Source organism: Rhineura floridana, chromosome 10 (genome assembly GCF_030035675.1).
Source record: "Rhineura floridana isolate rRhiFlo1 chromosome 10, rRhiFlo1.hap2, whole genome shotgun sequence".
NCBI classification, from domain to species: domain Eukaryota; kingdom Metazoa; phylum Chordata; class Lepidosauria; order Squamata; family Rhineuridae; genus Rhineura; species Rhineura floridana.
In genome coordinates, this window is record NC_084489.1 from 9,665,192 (window position 1) to 9,692,446 (window position 27,255).

A 27,255-nucleotide genomic window follows, 5' to 3' on the forward strand; every position below is an offset into this window, starting at 1 on the left:
TATTGCTGGAAATAGGGTTACATTAATACTACAAAGCATCTTCACACACTGAAGGACCAATACTAACACGACGGAGTGAATAGTTTTGTTGCTTATGCTTGCACACCAAGTCCACTAATGTAAACCGCTTTGCTGACATATCAGCCCACGGAATCAAAGGTAAGGATCCTAGCACTGAAACAAGGGCACAACTGGCACTATACTCCCCAAGCTAAGATTTGTCTCAGTATCAGTGCTACTATAATACTTAAAGTGATGCACTGCTGTGCAAAACTACATAAGCACCTATAGTTCTAGAGTGACAATATTCTCATTTGCAAGACCACAAGGCATTTGTGTTGGCATGTGCTACTCTTTACATTAATTATTCCTTATTCAATGTTAATAAAGAAAGTTTTAGGATTTTTAATGAAAAATTCATGAAATGGTAATATCGAAAATCAGACTAAAGCTAAAGAAGAAGAACAAAGCAATCATAATGCCAAAATACAATTTCAATAACAACCCAGAAGAATATAAAGATCAAATAAGGAACAGATTTGAGGATTTAAACTTAGCTAACAGAGAACCAGGAGAACTAGGGAGTGAAGTCAGCGACATCAGGGAAGAATGCAAAAAGACAATGAAGGAATGGACTGCCTTCAAGTCGATCCCAACTTATGGCAATAGGGTTTTCATGGTAAGTGGTCTTCAGAGGGGGTTTACCATTGCCTCCCTCTGAGGCTAGTCCTCCCCAGCTGGCAAGGGCCTGCTCAGCTTGCCACAGCTGCATAAGCCAGCCCCTTCCTTGTCCGCAGCTGCCAGCTGGGGGGCAACTGGGCTCCTTGAGACTATGCAGCTTGTCCACGGCTGCACAGGTGGCAGGGCACGTAACCCCTGAGCCACTCCCTGTGGGGGTGATTTTTAGCTGGCCCTTTATACTCAGGAGACACAAGCGGGGATTTGAACTCACAGACTCTGGACTCCCAGCCAGGCTCTCCTCCCCACTGTGCTATACCAGCTGTGTATGCAAAAAGACAATACGTCTAGTTAAAAAGAAAGACCTCAAAGGATGAGTGAAGAAACTCTTAAAATGGTTAAAGAGAGAAGGAAAGCAAAAGCAAAAATACGGTCAGAACCCTAAATGCAACTATACAGTGACTAGTACTTAGGGACAAAGAGAACTATTACAATGGTTACTATATAGAAATAGAAGAGGACAACGAAAAGGGAAGAACAAGAGCTCTTTTCCAAAATATTAGAGAAGTTAAAGGGAAATTTAAACCAAGAGTAGGGATGTTGAATAATCAACAGGGGAACACACTGACTGACCGAGATGAAATAAAAGATGGAAGCAATACACTGAAGAACTCTATAAAAGAGATGCCAGGATGACAGATTCATTCACGGAGGAACCGTATTATGAAGAATCAGAAATTTTATAAAGTGAGGTGAAAGTTGCTCTTAAAATACTTAGAAGAAACAAATCACCAGGGACAGATGGCATACCAATAGAGTTGTTACAAGCTACTGAGACGGAATCTGTCCAAATTTTGAGAAAAATTTGTCAAGAAATATGGAAAACTAAACAATGGCCCACAGACTGGAAGCTTTCAATATACATCCCAATTCCAAAGAAAGGGGATCCCAGGGAATGTGGCAACCTATACTCTGGACAAGAGGCTACTGTAGGGACAGAATATGGAGAAACCGATTGGTTCCCCATTGGAAATGGTGTGTGATAGGATGATAGAATACACCCCTATTTGTTTAATCTATATGCAGAACATAACATACAAAAGTGGGAATGGACAAAGATGAAGGAGGTGTGAAAACTGGAGGAAGAAATATCAATAATTTAAGATATACAGATAATATCTTACTACCAGCAGAAACCAGTAATGATTTGAAACGAATGCTGATGAAAGTTAAAGAGGAAAGCACAAAAGCAGGACTACAGCTGAATGTCAAAGACTAAAGTAATAACAGAAGATTTATGTAACTTCAAAGTTGATAATGAGGACATTGAACTTGTCAAGGATTATCAATACCTTGACATAGTCATTAACCAAAATGAAGACAATAGTCAAGAAATCCGAAAGTGGCTAGGACTGGGGAAGGCAGCTATGAGAGAACTAGAAAAGGTCCTCAAATGCAAAGATGTATCACTGAATACTAAAGTCATGATCATTCAGACAATGGTATTCCCAATCTCTATGTATAGATGTGAAAGTTGGACAGTGAAAAAAGGAGATAAGAGAAAAATCAACTCATTTGAAATGTGGTGTTGGAGGAGAGCTTTGCACATACCATGGACTGTGAAAAAGACATATAATTGGGTGTTAGAACAAATTAAACCAGAACTGTCACTAGAAGCTAAAATAATGAAACTGAGGTTATCATACTTTGGACACATAATGAGAAGACATGATTCACTAGAAAAGACAATAATGCTTGGGAAAACAGAAGGGAGTAGAAAAAGAGGAAGGCCAAACAAGAAATGGATTGATTCCATAAAGGAAGCCACAGTTCTGAACTTACAAGATCTGAACAGGGTGGTTTATAATAGATGCTATTGGAGGTCGCCGATTCATAGGTTCGCCATAAGTCATAATTGACTTGAAGGCACATAACAACAAATGACAAGTTAAAAACACCTTCACTGTTTCCCATTGCTGAAGCACAGGGAACTGCCTGGACTATGGCAACTGAAGTAAACATATTAAACCAGTTGCCAAAGTAAGTGCCAGGATTGTGGTTTCTTGTTTACAAAAGGCAAGAAGCAAGGCTGTGTCACAATCAACTAGAGATGTGAAGGCCTGGAAAAAAAACCAGAAAAATTAGCAGGGAAAACATTTCCCCATTTTTTCCAATTCAGAAAAATATTTTTTTCCCTGAATTTTTCCATTTTTTCCTCCATGCCTTCACATCTCTACAATCAACTATATGTTTATCCAAATCTTCTCCTAGTGGTATTAAAGGAAGACTTTCAGTTACTGCAAGATAGTGTAGTCTGCTCTGGTCTTCCAAGCTCATGTATTCTTACCATTAAGAACATAAATAGTTCAAAAGCAAACACAACCAGCACTCAAGGGGAGCTTAATGCCAACCTTGCTGGAAACACAAATATAAGGAGAGATTCCTATATCCATACAGAGCACATTTTTTCATCTTTGAAGTAGTATAACTAAGGCCTGTAACCTAATACAACCAGGGCTGTAGAGTTGGTACGCCAAACCTTCGACTCCGAGTCCTCTATTTTTCTACTGTCCGACTCCGACTCCTTCATAAATGGCAAATGTATATTATCTAGTAATAACAAATTTACTGTAGTAAAATGGTAACACAAGGCATTTAATCACCACCACGTGAATCATCAGGCTAGATTGATAGAACATAAAATATACTTATTTGATTAAAATTTCTGAACAAGAAAATGTTCCTAAATTCCTATGAAAGTTTTTATTTTGAAGTCGGAGTCGGTACATTTCTACCGACTCCACCCAAAATTGCTGCCAACTCCGACTCCACAGCCCTGAACAACATTTATTCATAACAACATGAACATTGCACTCTGGCCTGAGAATTTGTGTAAGATTTCTTACATTTTCCTTGGGTTTTGCCTTTCTACTTAACAAGTTGATCCAAGAGATCTCTCTACTTAACTGAACTCGAGGGAGAAAAGCTCCTGTATTCCAACAATGATTAAAAAATGGTCTTCGGTGATGCTTTTTTTTAATCGAGGGTTATTTTATTTTGCTGCTTGTGCCAGAAGTTATTGTAACAATTATATTCTTGGTTGCTTTATTATATTTGAGATTATTCTCTTTCCTGGAACACTACAACTCAATAAATGCATGTTTTTAAATTACCTGTGCTTCTTTCAAAGTAAGTTGCATTAAAATTACAATTGAACATAACTGTGTACATACCTTTGTCCTTCTTAAAATCCAAAGCATCTTCCTTATCCGTTACTATTTCTTTCATGTTGATTATGCTTTGGTGATTAAGCTGTCGAAGAATCTTAATTTCTCGAATAGCTGTAATTGGAAATCCTTCCTTCTCATTATCCAAACGTACCTTCTTTAGTGCCACCATTTCCCCTAAAATATAATGTTTTTATTCTATAATTATTTCATTTAATTCACAATTTCCTGTAGCTTTTTGTATAATGCTATAAGAGTATCAAGTAATTTCTAAAAAACAAATGGAAATTTACCACATAGAAAATGAGATTGAGCATATTTAACACAGAGTTTCAGCATTATAGCTATGCAAATAAAGCAAGTTAAACCATTTCTACTGCCTCAAAGTCACTTCCTCATTTCTTTTCGGCATGCATGGCAGCAATCTGTTTGCTAACCACTATGCAGGGTGTAATCCAGAGAAGATGTTCCACATATAGGTTTTTACATGTACGTGGCCTCCCAAATCCCACCTAAAGACTACTTGCTTTTACCTACTTAACTTGATCTAGAACAGTGGTTCCCAACCTTTATGAGCATGGGACCCCCTTTATAAGCTGAAAATTTTTTGTGACCCCTTCCCTCCAGGGAGGCAGGCTGGCTGCCAGGAAGGAAGGGGGAAAGCAGCCTTTCTTTGCAGGCTTGCTTCTTTTTGCTTCACAAAAACCCCTCTCCTCTCATTCTAAGTAAGGGTGTTGCCAGTAGCGGCCGTGCAAGGAGACAGGAATCAGTGATAGCAATCCCCTCTTCTTCCTGGTAGCTCCACCCTCAGCCTCCTTTGGCATCTGCCATGTATTTTATAGGCAGATGCCTGCCCTTAGTGCACCTGAAAGACGCTCTGGCGCTTCAGCAAAAAGCCTCCCCTCTCGTTTGGAGCAAGGGGGAGGTGTCATCTGCAGCAGCAGCGGAAAGCAGTGTCAAGGGACTGAAGACATTTTTTAAAAAAATTAATAATTAATTCATTTCTTTACTGTTCACGGACCCCTCTGGATTACTTCCCGGCCCCCAGGCTGGGAACCACTGATCTAGAAGGTAGAGAAATCTGCTTTATGACTATGGAGTGCAAGACCATTACAAAGGTTTAGAATGAAGGTCTATGCAAACATCACGGCATCAATTCAAAATGCAAGTTTCACCACTCTAGCACACATAGTCCATCAACTCCAAGGACAACGACCACAGCATTACTCCACCATTATCAGAGACATCAGAGTTGTGTGGTAGATTCTGCTCATGCTTCCCCTTCCTCTCGATTCCTGCAGCCTCCTATGCTCCACCTCAAATTCTCTGAACGTCCAAATGTAGAAAGGGGAGTATTTGGGAAAAACTGGATGTCACACATTGACTTTAGTACTAGTATTGGTCTGTTCCTATGTTTCTGTTGAGCCCCAACTCGGGGTTGGTCAGAAGGTGGAACTTCAAAAGAGTCAGGGATTACGAGCGAAGACCTTTCCTATTTAAGGCGGCGCCCCCCTAATTGGGGTGCTGAGTCAACTAACTACACACGCTGCAGAGCATGCTTAGGTAGTCTAGTTAGGGACAGTACTGAGTCAGCATAGAGAGGTCTATGAAGCGCACTGCTTTCGATGTAACCGTTACTCTAATAAAACAAGAATTAATTCTAGTCTCGTCTCTCGGACTCTGGGCAGGACAGTGTCACATATTAAAATATCAAACAAATTTACCAAACTTTCTATTATTCCTTCATGACTCAGTAAGTGCTTGTAGTCTGAAATTATCCTTTTTGCATTCAATATTATAAATTCAAATTCAATATTATACAATGTATTTCTGCACTGAATACTTGTACTGAAATGCCACAGTTGATGGTGCACATCTCAATTCAACACGTATATACATAGGCTAAGTTCTGCATTAGAAAAAAAGTAAAATATGAAGTAGCACTGAGTCCACTGAGTCTGTGCTTTCAAAGACACATGCTTCTTGAGGTTTCCATAAGGATTTCTAGCCTAGACACACAATAATGTCAAGTAGTGCCTTTCAGCTATGGAGAATTATTGCACAATATATATTCAACAACTTGACAAAGATACAAGAATGCAATGTGGCGATCACAGTCAATGCCAGCTATTTCCATGTGAATCACAATTTTGAAAGTTTACCTGTGTCTTTATCTCTTGCTTTGTAAACTTGCCCGTAAGTGCCTTCTCCAATAATGCCAATGATGTCAAATTTATCCACACAGCGTTTCCCCCAGTCAATTTCTTTTTGCTTTGTTTCACCATGGCGTGGTCCACATATCCTATTCAATTAGAGTGCATTTTAATATTTTCTCACTATAAAGTCTGCTCTTCTCTGCTAGTATACTACTGTCTGTTAAATGACTTCAACATGTACTAAACAAAATGCTGACACTAACCTTGACTGTCATTTGCAATATTTTTAAACCCATATAACTGTTCCATGCATCCATGGAGGCACTGGGCATGCATTTCTCAAGTATCTCTCTCACAGACATACACACACAAACAGCCAATCATTTTTGAAACTGTGCAAGTTTTCAAAAACACTACAATATAGTATGAGGATCATGTGCTCCCTGGGATTCAGGATGCTTCCTTTATGTGGCAGTCATCTCTTTTGGTGCAGAGCAATGGAGAAATGAAAGGGTACATAATATCAACCAGTGCCAGTTTTTTAAAATCCCAGCACAACAGATAAAGTGTTCCATTACATATTATCAGATGATGTTCCAATCTTTATAGCTATTTTCTTCTTCCTCTTGTTACTGAAGAAGCAACCTCTTTCATACAATGTACTGGATGAACAAAATGATATAATCTGTTATTTTAGCAAGCCACTCAAAACAGTGATGATGACATTTGTATAATCAGGCATACATCATCACATTATAAAGAAAGTTAAGGCCAATATTTATGCCCAGCTACTATACAACTAGGTGGAAAACTGAAATGAAATCTTGATACAATGAAATGGCAGCACACAAATGGAGGAATCAAAGGCTTTCATTAGTTTAGTCTGCCAGTGTATTTAGAACTTGTCCATTTAAGAGCTACAACAATCACAAATTGTAAACTTATTTCAGTTTTAGCTCCTTTACTTCCTCAAACAACTAAAATACTTCAAGACAACCTTAACAGAATTCTACTATGATGAGTAAACTACCAATTTTTCTCATATTCAACAGCTTAAATAGATTTTAAAGTGATACGCGTATTTCACTTCCGTAGTGTATTACAGAAAAAGAGGAACCAATACATACTTCGGTCTTTTTTTAAGATGCACTGATATTTTTTTCTCTTCAGGGCTTTTGCATACATCATCTCCTCCAGGCAACTCAGGTGGCAGTGGCAGGTCTTCAAGCAAGTAACGTAATTTCTTCTCTACTTCTTTTTTAACTGCTTTCACAGAAATGGTCCCTTGAAAACTAGAGAAATATGAACAGACAGACTTCTGGTAACTTCATATTTGAAAATCTAAGGCCAGAGAGCCAAGTCAGAATGCATATCTGTCACTTTACTGTACCACAGCCTTGCCTAGATTTACATTTTGAAGAGCATTAATTCTGAAGAATATTTGAAACTATCAGCAACTGGAAATCAAATTTGCAAAAATGTTGTAAATTAATATTAGATTACAATTTGAGGTTAGAGCATCTGCCTAATCATTCTGACATTTAAATAGCAGGTATTTTTCAACATAATGCTGGCATATAGGGAGGTCCAGGTAATTTGTGTGCGACTTGTTATATGTTGGCCTCGCAGCGTATAAGGATTTATTTTTCTGATACTTATTTGAATATTGCACTCCTTATAGCAAAGGTGAAACTCTGGCTCACAGGCCTAATTAGGCAAGCCAGACATCCCTATGTAGTCATTTCAGCTAAGCTATGCAGGGCCGGAGCATGACTAGGCCCCTGGGCACCAGCCTACCCAGGCCTGCAGCACTGTTTGCCCCAACACCCCCTCCTGACACAGGCAGCATGGGGCTTATATAGGCCCACCCACACCACCTACCTATGGTGTCAGTGCACATATGCCACGCACTGTGCATGCATGCCTGACATCGCCCAAGATAGCAGTGGGCCCCGTCAACCCCTTAGGGACACTTGCCACCATCTTGCATGATGGCAGGCATGTGCGTGCTTTGCATAGGGTGTGCGCACTGATTCACTAAAGCAACAGGCAGGTGAGGCAGACGGTCTTATTTAAGCTCATGCCACCTGTATCGGGGACGCCTGGGAGCTTCCTCTCTGCAATCCATGGCAGCATTGGTTGTATGACCCAATGCTGCTGCTGGTCATGGAACAGGCTCCACCCGCCCACCCTATGAAGGGGCCCTCAACCAGGGCCCAACTTTGCTGCACACTGCCACCAGGCCTGAAGCTATGCCCACCTGCCCTACACCCATCATCTGACAGTAGGAGTAAACAAGTAAGGGGTGAGGCTCAGCCAAAAGGTGTTTACAGGCACTGCAAATCAGCAGATCTGCAGTGCCTGCAAAACTCCTTTCAAAGCACAGGGCAAGATACTGCTGAAAAGGGCTTCTGAAGACCCCTGTAGGCAAAACAAAAAGTTGCCCAACACCATTGTGACATCAGGTGATAGGTGGGTGGCGCTACCCACCTGTCAAACCTGGCCCACGAGGGGTGGAGAGATCACTGGGCTAATTTAAATAGGTCCCCCACCCCTGCACTACAGCATACAAAAACAAATTTCTTCAGTGTCTACCTACATACTGTATATAGGACAGATAAGACTGGCTGTTGTGGAGGAATGTAGAACCGGCTTACAATTATTCAGTATTGTTATAAGATTGGGGCATTGGTATTGATTGTGTCTTTCGGTCCCCTTCCAGCCTGTGATTGTGAATCTGTACAAATGGAGTTGTAGCAGAGAAACTTGCTGTGCTTGCCAAGCCAGTTTATTTGTTGGGTTAATGGGTCTGTCAAATACCAAATCTACATGTCAAAAGATGTGGGCAAGAGAAAATGTGTTGCCAAAAGAATGTGGGTAGTCTTCCCCTCTCACACCCTCACCCAACTCTGGTTGGGACAGGAGGTAGATTTTGTGTGAGCAGTGTGGAGCTGGGAACTGGAAAGATACAGACAGGCTTGACCGCTCTGTGTGGTGAACCTCAAACCATGGCTTTGGACAGTCCCCTAGAAACCTAATGGGGAAGCAAGTTCTGCTGGGGTGTTAATGCTGAGAACATATTATGCTTAACTTGTATGTACATGTAAATAAGCTATATACCTCATAAAAACACCACAGTCTCGTCACCTTCATTCCAAGGAAAGTCTCACCTATTTGAGATAGGGGTGCACACAACAGTACAAAGATTCTTGTGTTTTCCCCATGTCTCTCTCATAACTATTTTTTTTTTAAAAAAAATCTGTATTTACAAAGGCTGAGCTCTTTTTTAGTTTAATTCACTTAGGTTTGCATAGAATCAATATTGGCAAAATTCATCTGGAAGTTAATTTCAAGGTTAATATTTTTATCCTTGCTGGAATAACAAGATGATAATGGTGCTTGTATTGGGTTTTTTAAATTTAGATTTCATGTAGAATGGTTCCTCTTAATATATTCAATACATGGATTGAATGGATCTGCATCTATGCATGCATAAGTGAGATCCTCATTAATAACTGATGATTCAGGATGAGAATTTTAAACATGACTTCCTGTATGATTTATTTTCAGTGGTTTGAGTAATATATTTTTGTGTATTTTCCAGGCACCACAAAAGTAAGAATTTAAACTCTTTAATTTTGGCTACTGTGACATTATTTTTAAACTGTTGTCTAATCTCCCCCTGAAGACTATTCAAAGGTGAAGCATCTTTTGATACTTTCATATGTACATACCATATTATTGCATTATCAGGTTTATCAATGTTATCTAATGTCTGGCTATTGATAGGTATTTTGGTTTGATTTGATTAATCAGTCTATTCAAATTAAATGTTGGTTCTGTACACATCCCCCTTTCTTGTTCATCTAGTTTTGTTTTTGATTGAAGGAAGAGTTGCTGATTTATTTGTTGACTTACTTCTGAGTAGCCCTGTAGCCAAGGTAGGGCACCGCTCCCCCACCCCCCAAAAAATGTGCTCCTCCCGGTACTTTTTGAGGGGAATTGTCTTTTTGTGATGTGGCAGACAATGAAAGCCTCCATTTAAAGAATGGCAGCTTGTTTTAAAAACAGAAGCAATTTAAGAATAGGACCCCCTGAAAAATCAGTGAATAAGGCAGAGTGACTACATAACAAAACCTCACCTGGAAGAGTCCCCAAAGTCTGCTCACTTAAGGCTTTCCCTGACTAAGGGCACATTTTTCATGATCACAATAGCCCCATAATTACTTGTGATCCTAGAAAAATGCAGCTTGTATAGTAACATGACCCTTCAAGAGATATTAGAACTTTGTATGATGGGCTAGAGTTAGACTCCACCCCTTGGACTTGCCTTTGCCCTGCTTTTCAGTTTCAGTTTTGTTCTCTACCCAGCCAGCAATAAAGAAGCATGTTTGTTTGCCTACAGTAAGGAGTAAGAGTTTGTTTATTCTGCAATTATGATGTGTAGAGAAGAATTGGGTGTTTTTGTCTAAAGGGGGAAATAAAAAGCTAAGTGATTTGAAAAAAATATCTACCCTAAGTTACCTTTTACTCTTTTAAAGTGCTCACCATACTCACAATCATAACAGCTATTTTCTTTTTCTTGAGCACTTGATGGCAAAGGATGAAAACAGCTCTACAGGAATACAAACACTGTTGTGCACACTACACTTACCTGGCTGGCAGGCCACCTAGGCTGTAACTCAGGCCTAATTTCTGGTTTCCCCAATGTGTACAGCACAGCATGAGGCCTTTTGGGGTTTCTGGGCAGAAAAAAATTAACCCAGCAACCAGTAAATCAAATTCCAATTGCTTTCCACAATTAGTTTTGAATCACTTTCTTAGTCCTCTATATAGCACCAACTAAAAAGTTTTCTTTTAATTGTTCAACAGAAAGGAAAATCTAAAAATCAGGAACAACACTAGGAGGGACCCACAAGGAGGAGTTAACACACCCTAAAGAATCTATTTTCTCTCTGCCCTTCCCTAAACTTGTAGTACGGACAAGTTTGTTTTTTGGGTGGAATCTAAGACTAAGATACTTAATCCATCAAAGCCAAGCTCAGGAACTCACTGTTCCATTACCAAAGTAGTTCAGTTCATGAAGAAGCACAACATAGGGCCAGACCACAGGTGAAAGAGGATTGTAGCTATAGGCAAAGTCAAGCTTTTGAGTCTGGTATTCCTGGGGATCTCTCAAAAAAGGGTGAGACAATTCATCAGATTTAATTTCATTCATACTCAAACAGTGAGGGCCGTAATTTCCAACAAGAATGGTTCCAGAAATATGAACAGTTAGAGCATTCTAGTATTCTAAGCTCTACACTAGTTTTAAACTTCTCAGTTATAGCATAAACTATTTTGTTTCCTTGTTTTAAACTTTTTGGTATCCCCTTATTGACTACATCCTTAACATTCTTTTTTCTTATGAAATGAAAATATGCCAGTCATTTAATTGCTGGTGTTCATACTATATTTTTTAACTTAAGCATTTACATAACCCATTGTGTAAGTTAACACACTTTCTGCATGGAGGAGGAGTGAGGAGGAAGGTTACTGTCTTTCCATTCTTCTGGCCTGGCCCTCATATCCTCTACACTAGGGGGGAGGATTGACTGGTGCTATACGCCTCCCCCCAAAACATGCCCTACCTAGAAATATAGCTGCCCCACTTAACAAGGAAGGCTGACTACAGGGCTGCTTCTGACTAAACATTTTTATGATTGTTTAGTCAGCGTCTTTAAAACTACTTAAATTTTCAAATCCATTTGCTCACCTGTAGAACTTTCACCTAACGACTCTGCTGACTGCTTTTTTCATTTCAGTGGCTTCCAACTTAGTTCCAATGTGACACTGTGTAACTTCGTATTGTTACTATAATTCTCTCATTTGAGATTATACTCATTTAGCTTTGCTGTCACTGGTTGACAGGATCTTGTCAATCAGATTACACTTTCTCAAACAGATAAAGAGCAGTGCACTAAAAAAGTTTAAGATGAACAGCTACCCCAGGATGTTCATGCATATTTGGTGGGATCAATCTGCCTGTCCCCTACCCCACCTGGGACAACCTGTTCGACTGAAAATATAAGAAGCACTGTTGTCGAAAAACCAAGTCAATTCAGCTATTATACTATATTGTGTTTGTGAGAGTAAATGTATGTGTCAATCTGGCAGGGAGCCAGAGATAGGCAGCACATGAATGAGACACAGACTTGGTTACTCTCTAGTCCCAGGAGCATTTACTCAAAAATCAAATAAGGATTACTTACATGCTATAACTTGCATATGATCATGATCTTCAATTTCCTCATACTTTCTCCAAGAGAGAAAAGAAGATGCTAACAACATCAATCTGCCCAGTATTCAGCAACTGCAGCTATCTTTGCAAAGAAGCCATGTGTTGTTCACTCCAATAGCAACTGCTCTCAAGATGGCCATTGCCAGAGCAAGCCACAAATGACTTCTTTGCAAAGATAAGAACTCTTGAGGAATCAGATTGGGGAGGGGACACGTATAGCCCATGTGACTTCTCCTTCTCTCTAACGCACAAGACAGGTGAAGGTAAATTCTTTGAGCTGTGATCCTATGCACACTTGTATGCACTAAGCCCCACACAATTCAATAGGAATGTACTTTGCAGTAAACATGCATAGGACATGTAAACCTCTCCTGGAAGTGGTGAGAGAGGCAGGAGACATGAGGCATGGTAGAGGCAAGAGAAAAATATGAACAATCAGGGACTGGGGCAAAAGAGGCAGGAAGAGGCACAGGAGATAAAAGTTTCTTCTACAGTCCACTGAAGATAATGAGGGTGGGGTTTGAAGAGTTGTATGCATTTGAGTATACTGGCCAAAACACTAGCTAGAGACTTTGGCTACTAATATTTTGTAACAAGTCAATACAAGATGAATGGGAAAGAGGTAAAACCCCTGTTTTAAAACAGCTGGATTGGTTGCCAGTCCATTTCCAGGCCCAATTCAAGCTGCTCGTGCTAGTATTTAAAGGCATAAACAACTTAGGCCCACTAATTATGCAGCTGAGTTCCCCACATTTGGGCAAATTGCAGGGGTCAGCACACCCAGAGTGCAATGGATAAGCCTCACCCTGGGAAAACCACCTTCATGATCATAGTATCTCCCCATGTTAAGATCAGCAGAGAGGGCCCTCTTGGTAGTTTCTCTGCCCTCAGAAGCTTGGGGGGGATGGCCCAGGAGAGGGCATTCTCTGTGGCAGCCCTAAATTCTCCCCTCCACAAAGATGCATCTGACATCTTCATTATACAGCTTTCGTTGTACATGGAAGACACTGGCCTCTGACACTTGAGATACATATTTTCAGGACCCACTAATATTTGTGATAGTCATTTGTTTCAAACTGTTTTTAATGTTCTATTTTACATTGTTGTGACCCACCCTGGGACCTTCTGGTGAAGGGCATATAATAAATCTAATCAATCATTGTAATCTTTTAGGACTGTAGAATATTTAAATTTTATATGCTACAATTCCTATATGGTCTTGGACATCACAAAAATGATATCAAAATATGGTTAATGAACATTTTGTTTACAAATCTGTGTCAAACACCTGCAATTGCAGTTATTAGGTTACTTCCCCCACATACAGTTTATCAAGCATTATTCACAGTGCAACAAGGTGAACCTAGTATCTTCCTCAAAAACCAATTTGTTGCTTGAAATTATGCCTTAAGAGGGAAAATAAAGTATTTCACAACTCACCTATCTGTATCTTTATCTTCAGGCAGCATCGGCGGAAGAGGCAGGGGCGGCAGCGTGGAAGTTATCAGTGAAACGCTGCGATCCTTTTCCTTCGGTGGTGCACTTGGGAGGTGAGGCTTGCTTTTCTCTTTTACTGCAGCAGGTTGCACTGGTGGCTTAACAGGGGTTGGTTTATTTTCTTTCACCACCAAAACCTTTTGCTTGGCAGCTTTCTCCACAATCAAATTGTTTTCCCCCTTTGTTTCCTGAACAGGGACTTTAGTCTTTGTCTTATCGTTTTTTGAGACTGAACCACCTGAAGGAGGTGTATGTTCAGTTTTTATCTTCTTTACTTCCTTCACATTGTTTGCTTGTGGAATGGTCACCCCAATGTTGTCGGTACTTCCCTTAGTAGGTGTAGATGTATTTGAAGCTTTAGCATTGGCTTTGGCTGCCTCTGCTGCTCTAGCCTTTTTGTTCTTATTCAACTCTGCAGCCAGGCTACTTTTTAGAGTCAGAGTACTAGGAGAAATACTCGACTGGCGACTTCTGGATCTTGATAATCTGTGCCTACTGCGAGATCTTGAGTGCCTTGATGAATAAGGGCTTCTGCTTCTGGATTTTGCTGATCTTCTGTTTAGAAGAGTAAAGATTTAGTCAGTGCCTATTTTTATACTCAACTGTCTTGCTCTTTAGTGAACAGCTTTTACAGCCATCCCATTAGTATGTTTGCAAGATAACTAGCTTCTTGGTTAGAAGCCTTTAGCTACAACATGAAATTGCTCTGTTACTTAAAACCCTTAAATTTTTTTAATGCAATGTACTTTAAAACACATTTTTCAAGCATAAAGGCATTACAATTTTGTAGACCTCTGAATATGAATCAGCATATCAGCATCACACTTCACTTTGAGGTCAGTGAGGCCATGATTTCCTCCAAGTTAAAAGGGTTTCAAAATTATTTTTAGTATTGACAGATTTTACTTTCAGTACACAAGTAAGAGTACTTGTATGACATTTTCTCTCAGTCACAAAAAATAAAAGCACTTTAAAACATTTGAGTAAGTTATGAAAACATGCAAGGTATTACGTAATAGCTATTACAAACATTATTTATTTAAAACTAGGGCCTCCACCCCTGCTCGCATTGCTTGCCATCCCAGGGATGGCCAACCTTCTTTGGTCTCACCCTGTGGACCAACTTTGACAGGTGGGTGGGGAAGCCCACGTGTCAATCACATGACGTAAGTGTGATGCTGCATGTTTGACAGGAGGGTTGTTGCCCCACCCACCTGTCAAAGTGAGCCCAACAGGACGGGAGCTAAAAAGGTTCCCCGCCACTGGCCTAATGATTTAGTGGGGAGGGGGTTAGACCTTGCTAATGCACACAAAATACTTTGGGTGGTATCCAGTGGTGTCTCCTATATCGCCAGAAGACGTCGATCAGCAGAATTGGGTGGGAGGCCATTTTCAGCAATTGCCCACCCCTTCCTAAATCTGTTCTGGAGGATTGGGGATTCTTTGGTACAGATTTGGAGGAGCTCAAAAGAGTGGAAAAACTGACAAAAATTGCTTCCCTCCCCACTCCACTGAAAGATGCTTTCCATCTGTGAAAGGGGTATCACAGGATGCCATCCTTTTATATATAGAAAAAATCCAAGTTTAAAAGACTTTTTAAAAAAAAAAAAATTAAACCATAATTTTAAAAATTACTTTTTATGAACACAGTCTGGAGTAAATGAAATTTAGGTTTGATGCATAAAATTAAAGCCTCTAATTACAAAAATATTGGAACAACTTATAACGCCAAACAAGACCCAGTATCCAAAACACAGTGACTTAAAAGCTACTTTGTATATGGAGTGAAACAGAAGGAAAAAAATTACCTGAAATTAAGCACAATCATGTATTATATACTAGATACTAGAAGCCAGGGACTGGTGTGTCATTACTGGCATCAGGATCCAGACTAGTTCTAGAACATGCCATCTTGTGCCATTTTCTAAAATACATTAGATGTTCATAGGAAAAAATATGTAAATAGGCCCTCCTATTTTTGTATAACAGCTCTAAGTTGCAAAACAACACATTTTAATGGGTCCATCGACAGCACACTCAAATAGGTTTTTGAAATATTAAGCTGTTTAGAAATCATGTTCTTTCTCTATAGTATTTGTGCTGGTCTGCTGTCATGTGACAATATTCTGATCCCAACTTATGGCAACCCCGGGGTGGGGACACACACACTGAGCCAAGATTTGGTAGTCAGCCCTTGCAGGAACCCACTTGAGAGCTCAAATGGAGGGGGAGGTGATGCCATGACCTGTCCAGGGGGGCTGTCCCTTTTTCCCCCCCGCTAGCACTGAGGAAACCTTTTTCTGGCAGAAGAGAAAGAAAGAAAGAAAGGAAGGAAGGAAGGAAGGAAGGAAGGAAGGAAGGAAGGAAGGAAGGAAGGAAGGAAGGAAGGAAGGAAGGAAGGAAGGAAGGAAGGAAGGAAGGAAGGAAGACCAAGGAGAGGGAGGGTGGGAAGCTGTGAGGAGAGAGCGTGGTCTGGTGGGGGGAGATATTTTGACCCTTTTGTGGATTCAGAATCTGAGGTAGAAAGAACACATTGTGTTCTTGGGGAAAGAAACTGAGGCAGGAAGAGAAGAGTTGTTGTGGTCCTAGAGAAGGAAACTGAAACAGTTGTTGTCCAGGGGGGAGACTGAAGCCAGAAGAGTGGGTTGACGAGCATAGTGAGCAGAGGGGCACCCCCCAGGAAACAAACAGAATAATTACATAGGTTTGGGGCACAATCCAACTACTATTTATGCCGGGTTGAGGTGAGTTGGATATGGTGGACCTCTGGCTGAGCCATCTGGGTCCTGGCTCAGACAGGCTACGATGGCATAAGCCCCTCATCCTGGCTCAGCCACGCCTGAGCTGGGACCCAGCCAGCTCAGCTGGGGATCCGCCAGGGAAGCCCAGCCTAGTGTAAGAGGAATGGGTGGAAGCCGGCAGAAGGCCTGCAAAAGGGGCGTTGTGGGGGCATGTCAGAGAAGGAGCAGAGAGGGAGTTAAGCAATATCCAGGTCCTGTTCAGCTCCCTTCCACAGCCCTCCATTGTGGCAGCTAGTACACCAGGGAAAAGGGGTGGTGGAAGGAAACATGTATTTTCTTTCCCTCCTCTGCACCCTGCTAGCACAGCCAGCATCCTCCCCTCCAACAGGCCTCTGAGCGGCAGCTGGATGTAGTGGTCCCTTCCACCAGCTCCGCCTCCACTGGCTTTGCTCCCCAACAGCATCCGACAAATTGGACTGCTCTGCCCAGTAGGAAATGCTTGGTAGTATAAATAGGGAGCATGGTTCAAATCAAATCAGTCTCACATTAGTTATTTAAATCACTGTGTTAAACCAATCCATTGTCACTTATCTTGTCCTTTTCCCAACCTAGTGCTCTCCAGATACTGTTGGGCTACAATCCCCATCATCCCCAGCCCCATGGCCAATGGTCAGGTATGATGAGATGTTTTTGCAGTCCAAAAACATCTGGAAGGGACCAGGTTGGGGAAGGCTGACTTAAATTAAAAGTACTCTGAGAATGAAGTTAATACCACATAGTAAGCATCAAGATATTATACAGACACTGCAAGTAACTGAAAATATCAGTACATTCTGCTACAAATATGCACCAATATTTCACCTGTTAGTGCTAGCCTGGTTTGGAAAAAATAATTCCAACTGAAGGAACAAATCAAGAGACAAGTATTTCATAGTAATTCTCTCATATTTACTTACTTTCACATCAGGAGCCCTTTTCACTCTCTGAAACCAAGTTACATTTGGTTCTATATTAAATTTATGCAAATACTGCAAGTGTCTCAGACCAATGCTACTATAGCAACTGTGTATCAATTCAGATCCCCTACAGTGTTTTTCACATACATGGTCTGAAGGCATCCACACAAACAACTCTCAGATTAGACAGCATTGCAGAAATTATACTACTAGTTTAAATTATTATAAATTTATTTCACAAATTACACTTTTAATAACAATTACAGTTATGCTGTATATACATACACACTTAAATGAGAACTTACTACTTCATCCAGAGTTAATACAAAGAATTGATACCAAGTCTACAGTGAACCTGTGTAGTACTCAATTGGTCAGAATGACAGTTTCACCTGAATGCATACCTCAAAAACTGTTTATCTTTGTGCCAATACCTTTTACAAGTCCTCTGACATCAAAAGGAAAAAAGGAAGGGAGCGTTTGATACCATATTTAATGTGAGATTTACTACAATTTTAATTTTTCAATACACAATCTTTAAATGTATGGACACAGCATTAGGATCTGAGATATTCCCAAGGCATAGCAGAACCCTTGTTTCTAATCACTGGCCTTCAGACTGAGACTGTTATGGAGATTGGGAGGTCTAAATGCACATCCCTCTCACTTCCCTGGTCTCCCCAATCCAGGAACACTAACTTGTTTATCAATAAAGAATTTCTGAAGAACTTGATTAATGAAACCAAGTGAATTAGAGGTAGTTATACTTCATCACAAGTGCTATATTTACAATCATCTGGATCGTCGTCCAGTTATGAGACCAATATCAGCAGATAAAAAGAACATTATTAAAAATAATGCACTGATGATATGCTACCCTTCAACACTATCAAAAATCAATTCACAACACTCATCTAACTGCTGGAGAAGATGCAATAGCAAAGGCATGTATCATATGTGATGGATGTGTCCTCTGACCAAAGTTCTGGACTATAGTTTTCAAGGAAATAGAGGGAACAAGACAGACAGACCATAGATATGGCCCCACCATTCAATTTATTGAACAGATTTACTGGATAAAATATAGACCTAAAAAGTAAAGAATTCATAGGACATTTATTGATGGCAGCTTGTTTAATAATGGCCAGGTTTTGGCAAGACCTGAAGGGAGCCATATGAACTATTGGGCTCCTACTGGGAGAAAGGGCGGGATATAACTTTAATTAATAATAACAACAACGTTTGGCAAACTGCACTGGTAGAGAAGGTCAAACCAAATCAGATAAATTTACACCAGTCTAGTATTATTTCATCATTTGTTAGCAAGATAGACAACAACAAGAAACCGACAAAGTATGCCTCCATCTGGAACTCTTAATTAATGCTTTTGTATATACGTGATAGAATGTAACCTCTAATAATTTGTATATTGTTTTTGTTGTTGGATTGAGATTTACATTTATAAATGTTACATTCACCAGGGGCCCAAGTAGCATCAATGGCACAAAGCTCATTCCACTAACTGGAAGCTCTCTAGCCAGTTATCCATGTTCTGGTAACCTTCAGATTTAACTACTGGCATATACTGTACTTGTGCTTCCTTTGAAGTCTATTTGGACGCTTCTCTAAGCCAGATTTACTAGTTTAGTAACAAGGGCAGGCCACTGAGACTATGTCTTGTGACTTTTCCAACAGTTTTACTAACTGCTGGATCATTTCTGGGGGGAAATTCAAAATGCTGGTGCTTACCCTTAAAGCCTTATACAGCTTTGGACCTAGGTACCTAGAAGACCACCTTCTCCCTACACTGTTCATATACTAGGATCTTCTGAGGCCCTTCTCTGGGTGCCCCACTTTCAATGCATTAGGAGAACATTGACTGAGGAAAGAGCCTTCTCAGCTGTGGCATCCTCTCTTTGGAATACTCACCTGACACTCACCTTTCTGATGCCAAAAGAAACTGTTTTTCCACCAAGCCTTCTTAGTCTCTAGTTGTGTACAGTTTTGTCTGGCTGCTTTTGTGATCACTATACTGATTTACTGTTTGATTTTATAAATGTTATTTATTTCTCAGCTGCCTTAAAAGAACCTGTACTGAAGAGTAGCATAAAACTGTTCTTAATTATGAAACCAATTCATTTAGTTTTGGCATAGTTTAAGAAAGATGCAACTAAAAAAATACAGTCACACTGATTTACTCAACTTCTGATTTAACTTAAGTTTATGTTCCTACTCCAAAGGACAGTATTGCTATCAAATATACTATTGTAAAATTCAGTGCTACGTTATCTGAATATTTCACATCTGATTTGAACAGGATGAAATGTAACCAATACATCCTCCAATATGAATAAATCCACTATCATTCAAACTATGCAATTAAAGAGGAACCTATGCATTTTGGAAAATTATGTCAGGAATGGGGAACTGGATTTGGCTGTGGCCTCTATGGCCCATTTGTAACAGGGGGTGAAGCCACCTAATAATAACAGAATCACAGAAATATAGAATAGCATACTCAATGCAAGAATCCAAATTAAAGCATACCTGACAAGTGGCTATTCAGGTGCCTCTTCAATGCCTCTACTGTTGGAAAGCCCACCACCTCCCTGGATCATTGGATCCATTGTCATACCACTCTACAGTTAGGAAGTTTTTCCTAATGTTCAGTCAAAATCTGGCTTCCTATAAGTTAAGCCCATTATTCCATGTCCTGCACTCTGGGACAATTGAGAAGAGACCTGTGTGAAAACCATTCAAGTAGTTGAAGAGTGCTATCACCTCTCCCACAACTGGACTCAGTACTCAAGATTAGGTGATGTCCAAAACTGGACTCAGTAGTCAAGATGAGGTCTAACCAGTGCCAAATAAAGGGGAACCAATACTTCACACAACTTGGAAAATATACTTGTTAATGCAGCCTAAAATAGCATTTGCCTTTTTTGCAGCCACATCACACTGTTGGCTCATATTCAGCTTGTAATCAAAACCAATCCCAAGATCCTTCTTGCATGTAGTACTGCTGAGCCAAGTATCCCCCATCTTATAACTCTGCATTTGCTTTCTTTTTCCTAGGTGTAGAACTTTGCACTTTTTTCCTGTTAAACTTCATTCTGTTTTCAGTTCAATGCTCCAGCCTATCAAAATCCCTTTGAATTTTGTTTCTCTTCCAAGGTATTAGCTATTCCTCTCAATTTTGTATCATCTGCAAATTTGATAAGTATTCCCTGCACCTCCTCATCCAAGTCATTAATACAAATGTTGAAGAGCACTAGGCCCAGGACCGCTTGTTACCTCCCCCCAGTCTGAGGAGGAACCACTGACAAGCACTGTTTGAGAAGGATTCGGTAGCCAACTGTGAATCCACCTGATAGTTGTTCCATCCAGCCCACATTTAGCTAGCTTGCTAATCAGAGTATCATGGGGCACTTTGTCAAAAGTTTTGCTGAAGTCAAGATATATTATGTCCACAGCATTCCCAGTCTCCGAGGAAGGTTACCCAATCAAAGAAAGGAGATAAGATTAGCCTGGCAGAATTTGTTATTGGTATATCCATAATGGCTTCTAGTAATCACTGCATTGTTTTCAAGTTGCTTACAGATTGACCACTTTATAATCTGCTCCAGAATTTTTCCAGGGATTGATGTCAGGCTGACAGATCTATAGTTCCAAGGTTCCTCCTCTGAACCCATTCCAGGTTGTCTGCATCTTTCTTAGGGTGCTGTGTCCAGAACCAGGTGCAGTATTCAACATTAGGCTTAACCAGTGCTAAATATTGGGAAGCTAGTACTTCACACAATTTGGAAATTATACTTCTGTTAATGCAGCCTAAAATAGCATTTGCCACATTTCTGCAGCCACATCACACTACTGGCTCATATTCATATTCAGCTTGTGATCAACAACAATTCCAAGATCCTTCTCACATGTAGTATTGCCGAGTCAAGTATACCCCATCTTATAATTGAATTTGGTTTCTTTTTCCTAGGTGTAGAACTTTGTACTTACTCCTCCAGTCTTATGCTCTTATGCTCCAGTCTATCAACCCACCGAACCATGCAGCATCCAGTTCATTACCTTCCCCCAGTTTCAGAAGGAACCACTGATAAGCACTCTGGAGTACTATTCTGTAGCCAACTGTAGATTCACCTGATAGTTGTTCCATCAAGCCCACATTTACCTAGCTTGCTAATCAGGATATCATGGGGCACTTTGTCAAAAGCTTAGCTGAAGTTGAGATATATTATGTCCACAGCATTCCTACAGTCCACTAGGGAGGTTACCTGATCAAAAACTGAGATAAGATTAGTCTGGCAGGATTTGTTCTTGATAAATCCATGTTGCCTTCTTGTAACCACTGCATTGTTTTCAAGGTGCTTACAGATTGACCACTTTATAATCGGCTTCAGAATTTTCCCAGAGATCAGTGTCAGGCTGAATGGTCCAGGGATCAATGTCAGGTTTCTCCTTTTTCCCTTTTTTGAAGATAGGGACATTAGTCCTTCTCCAGTAATCTGGCACTTCACCCATCCTCCACAATTTTGCAAAGATAGTAGACAGTGGTTCAATGAGTTTTTCAGCCACTTCCTTAAGATACAGTTCATTGGGCCCTACAGATTTGAACTCGTTCAAAGTGATTAGGTATTCCTTGATCATTTGTCTATCAATCTCAGGCACCAATCCTGCCCCTTCAATTTCATGTTTTCCAGGAGGATCATAGTTCCTCTTTTGGGAGAAGATTGAGCCAAAGTAGGAATTGAGCATTTCTGCCTATTCTGTCTTATCATTGTGCCATTCCGATTGAGTCACTGAACCACCATTTCTTTTTGCTGTCTTTTACCATAGATGTACCAAAAGAAAGTTTTTTTGTTGTCCCTAGCTAACCTCAGCTCATTCTCAGCTTTAGCCTTCCTGATGCCATCTCTGCAATTCTGTGCTACCTATTTGTAATCTTCCTTTGCGGCCTGGCCTTCTTTCCACTTCCTATGTGTGTCCTTTTTTTGTTTTCAGGTCATCTCTAAGCTTTCTGTGAAGCCACACAGGCTTCTTCTGATGTCTTCCCTCTTTTTTCCTTGATAGAATTGTTTGCCATTGTGCCTTTAGAATTTCTTCTTTTAGAAACTCCCACCCATCTTGGATTCCTTTTCTCAGTAGGGTGGCTTGCCATGAGACCATATTTATTATTGTTCTAAGATTAAAACCAGCTTTCCTGAAGTCCAGGATAAACGTATGGCAACTCTCAGCTTTTGCTTGCTTTAAAATCAAGAACTCAAATATAATGTGGGCACTTTCCCCCAGAGTTCTCGTAACTGCCACTTCATCCACTAAGTCATCTCTGTTGGTTAGAATCAAGTCAAGGATAGCTGATCCTCTAGTTACTTCCTCCACCTTCTACAGCAGAAAACAATCTCCAACACAAGTCAGGAATTTCTTGGACGGTCCATGTTTGGCCGAATTTGCCTCCCAATATATATCAGGGTAACTGAAATTACTCATTACTACTACATCATGCCTCTTCAAAAAAACTGGCAATTTGTTTTCCAAAATTTCATCCTCATCTTTTCCTTGATTGGATGGTCAGCAGAACCACCATATTCATTTTATTCCTTGCCCCATTTATTTTAATCTAGATAATCTCAGTGGAGCTATCAAACTCATCCTCATGTATTTCTGTGTAGATATATATATATTTTTAACATATAACACGACTCCATGTCCTTTTATACTCCTGGGTTTTTTTGAACAAGTTATATCCTTCAATCGCTATATTGCAGTCATGAGAGTCATCCCAAGTTTCAGTTATACCTATGAAGTCATATTTACCCTCCTGTATTAAGACTTCAAGTTTGTCCTGTTTGTTTCCCATACTTTGGGCATAAGTATACAGACATCAAAGACCATGTAATTAACGATCTGGCTTTCTTCCTACATTTTATGAAGACTATTATTGGGGCCGCCTACGGCCATACTACCCCAGAAACAATCTCGTATGATCTCAGAAGCTAAGCAGGGTCAGGCCTGGTTAGTACTTGGATGGTAGACTGCTGGGAATACCAAGTGCCGTAGGCTCAGAGGAAGGCAATGGTAAAATACCTCTGAATACCTCTTACCATGAAAAACCCTATGAATATATCCAAAAAGATTCATAGGGTCGCCATAAGTTATAATCGACTTGAAGGCATATAACAATAACAATTATTGGGCCCTATTAGAGTCATTCTCTGTTACTGTTACTGTGTATAAACCTTCATCAGTCATTACTGCCAAGTTTACGCCTGCTTCCCTCTTAGGATTCAGTTTAAAGCTCTCCTGATGAAGTTCTCCGTGCTGTGGCCAAACACATTCTTCCCAGTCCTTGTGAGGTGCAACCCATCACTTGCCAGCAGTCCATCTTCCAGAAAGCATAGCCCGTGGTCCCAGTATCCAAATCTCTCATGTCGGCACCACCTTCGTAGCAAGTCATTCACCCTGAGTATTTTTTTTTCCCTTTCTTCTCCTCTTCTAAGTACCAGAAGGATGGATGAGAAAACTATCTGAGCCCCAAAGTTCTTACATTTCCTTCCCAAAGTTTCAACGTCTGCTGTGATTTCTTTGCAGCTCCGCCTGGCAGTTTCCTTTGTTCCCACATGGATGAGAAAAGGGGATACGTATCAGTAGGCTTTATGAGTGATGGCAACCCTTCCATCACATCTCTACTCTGTCCTCCAGAGAGATAGCATACCTGGTGAGTCCATGGGTCTTCTTGGAATACTTGGGTTTCAATCCCACGCAGTAGGGAGTCTCCCGCTACTACTAATCTTGTCTTCTTGTCACAGGGCATGGTTTCATTGCCTCTGCTTTACTGAGCTTCAGCCTCACACTTGATGTCTCATGAGGTCTCCTGATATTCTTCCTCTGCAGGCTGTTTTCCAGTCTCAACCTCAAGTGCCTGAAAGCGGTTCCATAGTTCCACCAGTGAAGGGTGTCTTCTAGCGCTTCTGCTCCTGTCACCTTTTTCCACAGAGTTTCCTCCACTTCATCTCCACAACAGTCTCCTCTTCTGCTTCAACATCCTGCTGTTCTTCTACGTCCTATACTTCTCTTTCCTACTGTTGTTACAGCATTCTGTCTTAGAACTCTTTGTCTTCTCTTATAGTCTTAAGTGTGGCACCTGCCATTCCAGGCCTCTGACCTTTTCTTCCAACAGGATCACCAGTTTGCACTTGTTGCACGTATATTCCATGTTGTTCTCAGGCAAGAAAACAAACACTCCAAGTCACCACTACCGGAGTGTCCTTCCCATCCACAGTCTCCTCTACCTTTTGTTTCCTTCTTTCTACTTGTCAATCACCTGTCAATCACTTGACAGCATATGACATCACTCCAAAGGAAGATTCGGGAGTGCACGCAAAGTGCCATCCAGATTCTTCCTCTCTCTCTTACCTGTCCCGGCTTTAATTAAAATCCAGGATGCAAACAAAGATTATTTCTTTGCAGCCACAAGCCATAGTTGCAAAAGAAGAATCTTGCATCAATTTCCACACTGCAAGCAGAGATTGCACTCAGTGCTGAATTCAGCACCAAATGCAATCTCCATTTGTGGCAGGGATTAGCTGTATTCAGGAACTCTGATGAGTTTAAATTCAGTGTCAAAAGCAGCCCCACAAGAAGCAGGGATTGGCTGCACTAGAAAGCTTTTATCAGGAATTCCCAACTGCAGTCGATCCCAATGGGGGCCTGCATTTAGTGATATTCTGAGTGGAACCAACCCTGGGGGCTTGTATTTGGCGTCAAATGTAAAAGGTGCTGAATGCAAGCTCAGCTTTCAGAGCAACAACTGGGAGTATACCATAATGCTCTCATTTGTCCCTTTGCAGTCACAGCTATACCTGCCCCACATCTAACATCACATAATATCAGGTATGGAGCAGAGAGTGGGGCTTAGAGAAAACAGCCTCATGGGCCAAATTGGGACCTCCTTAGTAGGCCAAATTAGGCTCATGGTCCGGAGGTTCCCTATCTTTGAGTTATCTAGAGATAAGGAAGGTGGCTGAATTTCCCCTCCAGCCCTAGAAACCTATACATTTCATATTTGAAAGAAAAGGTGGAGGTGCAGCACTGACAGTGATCTATTTTTATGCATAATTCAGAGGCAGGGCTGAGGAATCAAGAGAGTTTAGAATTATGTTTTTCAACTCAATGCAAACAAGCATTTTGTTGAAAAAGAAACTGGAAAACCAAGGTATTCTTCTGCTATCTTTACAACTTGGACAAACTTAATTTTACACTCCTTAGAGCAAACCAGTTGTGAAGCATGCTAGCCAGGATAGTACTACTGCAGCCACATTATACAATATGGGGGATTTAATTAAGATAGCACTGGAAGATAGTGATTGACATGCTATCACAATATTAATGTGCTAAGGACACTAACCCAGCTTTATGTTAATATACACCAAGCTGATCAAGGCTGTGGTATTGTTTATTATTTATCCATTTTTATCCAGCCCTTCCTCCCAAGGTGGCCACAGAAGCCAGCATAATTAAAAAACATTTACAAACAAAATTAGAACTACACACATATTCTCAGTATATACCCTGAGAAATGTAATCCCTAAAGAATGGATAGATCCCTGGTTGCTCAGTTTGTGCATCACAGAAGGGCAGGGTGAACAGTCAGCATACTCAATCTAGACCAGCCTTTCCCAACCAGTGTGCCTCCAGATGTTGTTGGACCACAACTCCCATCAGCCTCAGCCAGTATTGCCAATGGCTGAGGCTGATGGGAGTTGTGGTCCAACAACATCTGGAGGCACACTGGCTGGGAAAGGCTGGTCTAGACAGATGGCTAGTGATACGACAGCTTTGCTTTCATCTCAGCACTGCTATCAGCGTTCTCCCCCCAGTCAATCAAGTCAGGACTTATGGGAAGGAGCAACACTTAGCCAACACAGTCATAGACAGAACTTTTCTGTTCTCGGCCACTCTTTGCCTACAAGGGGGAAAACTTTGTCATTTCGTTCCTGGCTTACCCACTTACCTATTCCACATGCTCTGCATTGTTTATTGGTCACCAATGTTAGCTGCTATATTACCAACCCTTGACAAAAGTTATTACTGATACCTTTCTCTAATAATTACTGATACCTTTCTATAATATAATAAATAATAATAAAATTCTCCTACAGAAAGTGGAGGAAGCAACTAGAGGATGAGCTATCCTTGACTTGATTCTAACCAATAAAGATGACTTAGTGGATGAAGTGGCAGTTATGGGAACTCTGGGTGAAAGTGACCATATTATACTTGAGTTCTTGATTTTAAAGGAAACCAAAGCTGAGAGTTACCATACGTGTATCCTAGACTTCAGAAAAGCAGATTTTAATAATCTTAGAACAATGATAAGTATGGTCCCATGGAAAGTGACCCTACTGAGAAAAGGTGTCCAAGATGGTTGGGAGTTTCTAAAAAAGGAAATTCTAAAGGCACAATTGCAAACAATACCAACAAGGAATAAAGGAAGATGACAGCAGAAGAAGCCAATGTGGTTCCACAAAAGGCTTAAAGATGACCTGAAAAGAAAAAAAGGACACATACAGGAAATGGAAGGAAGGCCAGACCACAAAGGAAGAGTACAGATGGGTAGCACAGAATTGCAGGGATGGTGTCAGGATGGCTGAAGCTGAGAATGAGCTGAGGTTAGTGAGGGATACTAAGCAACAAAGCAGCTTTCTTTAGGTG

The 27,255-nt window shown here is 40.6% G+C and overlaps 1 protein-coding gene and 1 pseudogene across 1 annotated transcript in view; both read right to left on the minus strand.

Moving 5' to 3' along the window:
• Positions 1-27,255, minus strand: part of CDK13 (cyclin dependent kinase 13) — a 69,288-nt gene that overhangs the window by 35,409 nt on the left and 6,624 nt on the right. Inside the window, exons 2-5 of the mRNA XM_061586660.1 lie at positions 13,782-14,393; positions 7,189-7,353; positions 6,068-6,207; positions 3,912-4,082 (exon numbers count right to left, since the gene is read on the minus strand). Of these exons, the coding sequence (XP_061442644.1) occupies positions 3,912-4,082; positions 6,068-6,207; positions 7,189-7,353; positions 13,782-14,393 (1,088 nt within the window). The remainder of the gene's footprint in view (positions 1-3,911; positions 4,083-6,067; positions 6,208-7,188; positions 7,354-13,781; positions 14,394-27,255) is intronic.
• Positions 13,043-13,193, minus strand: LOC133365695 (U1 spliceosomal RNA; annotated as a pseudogene).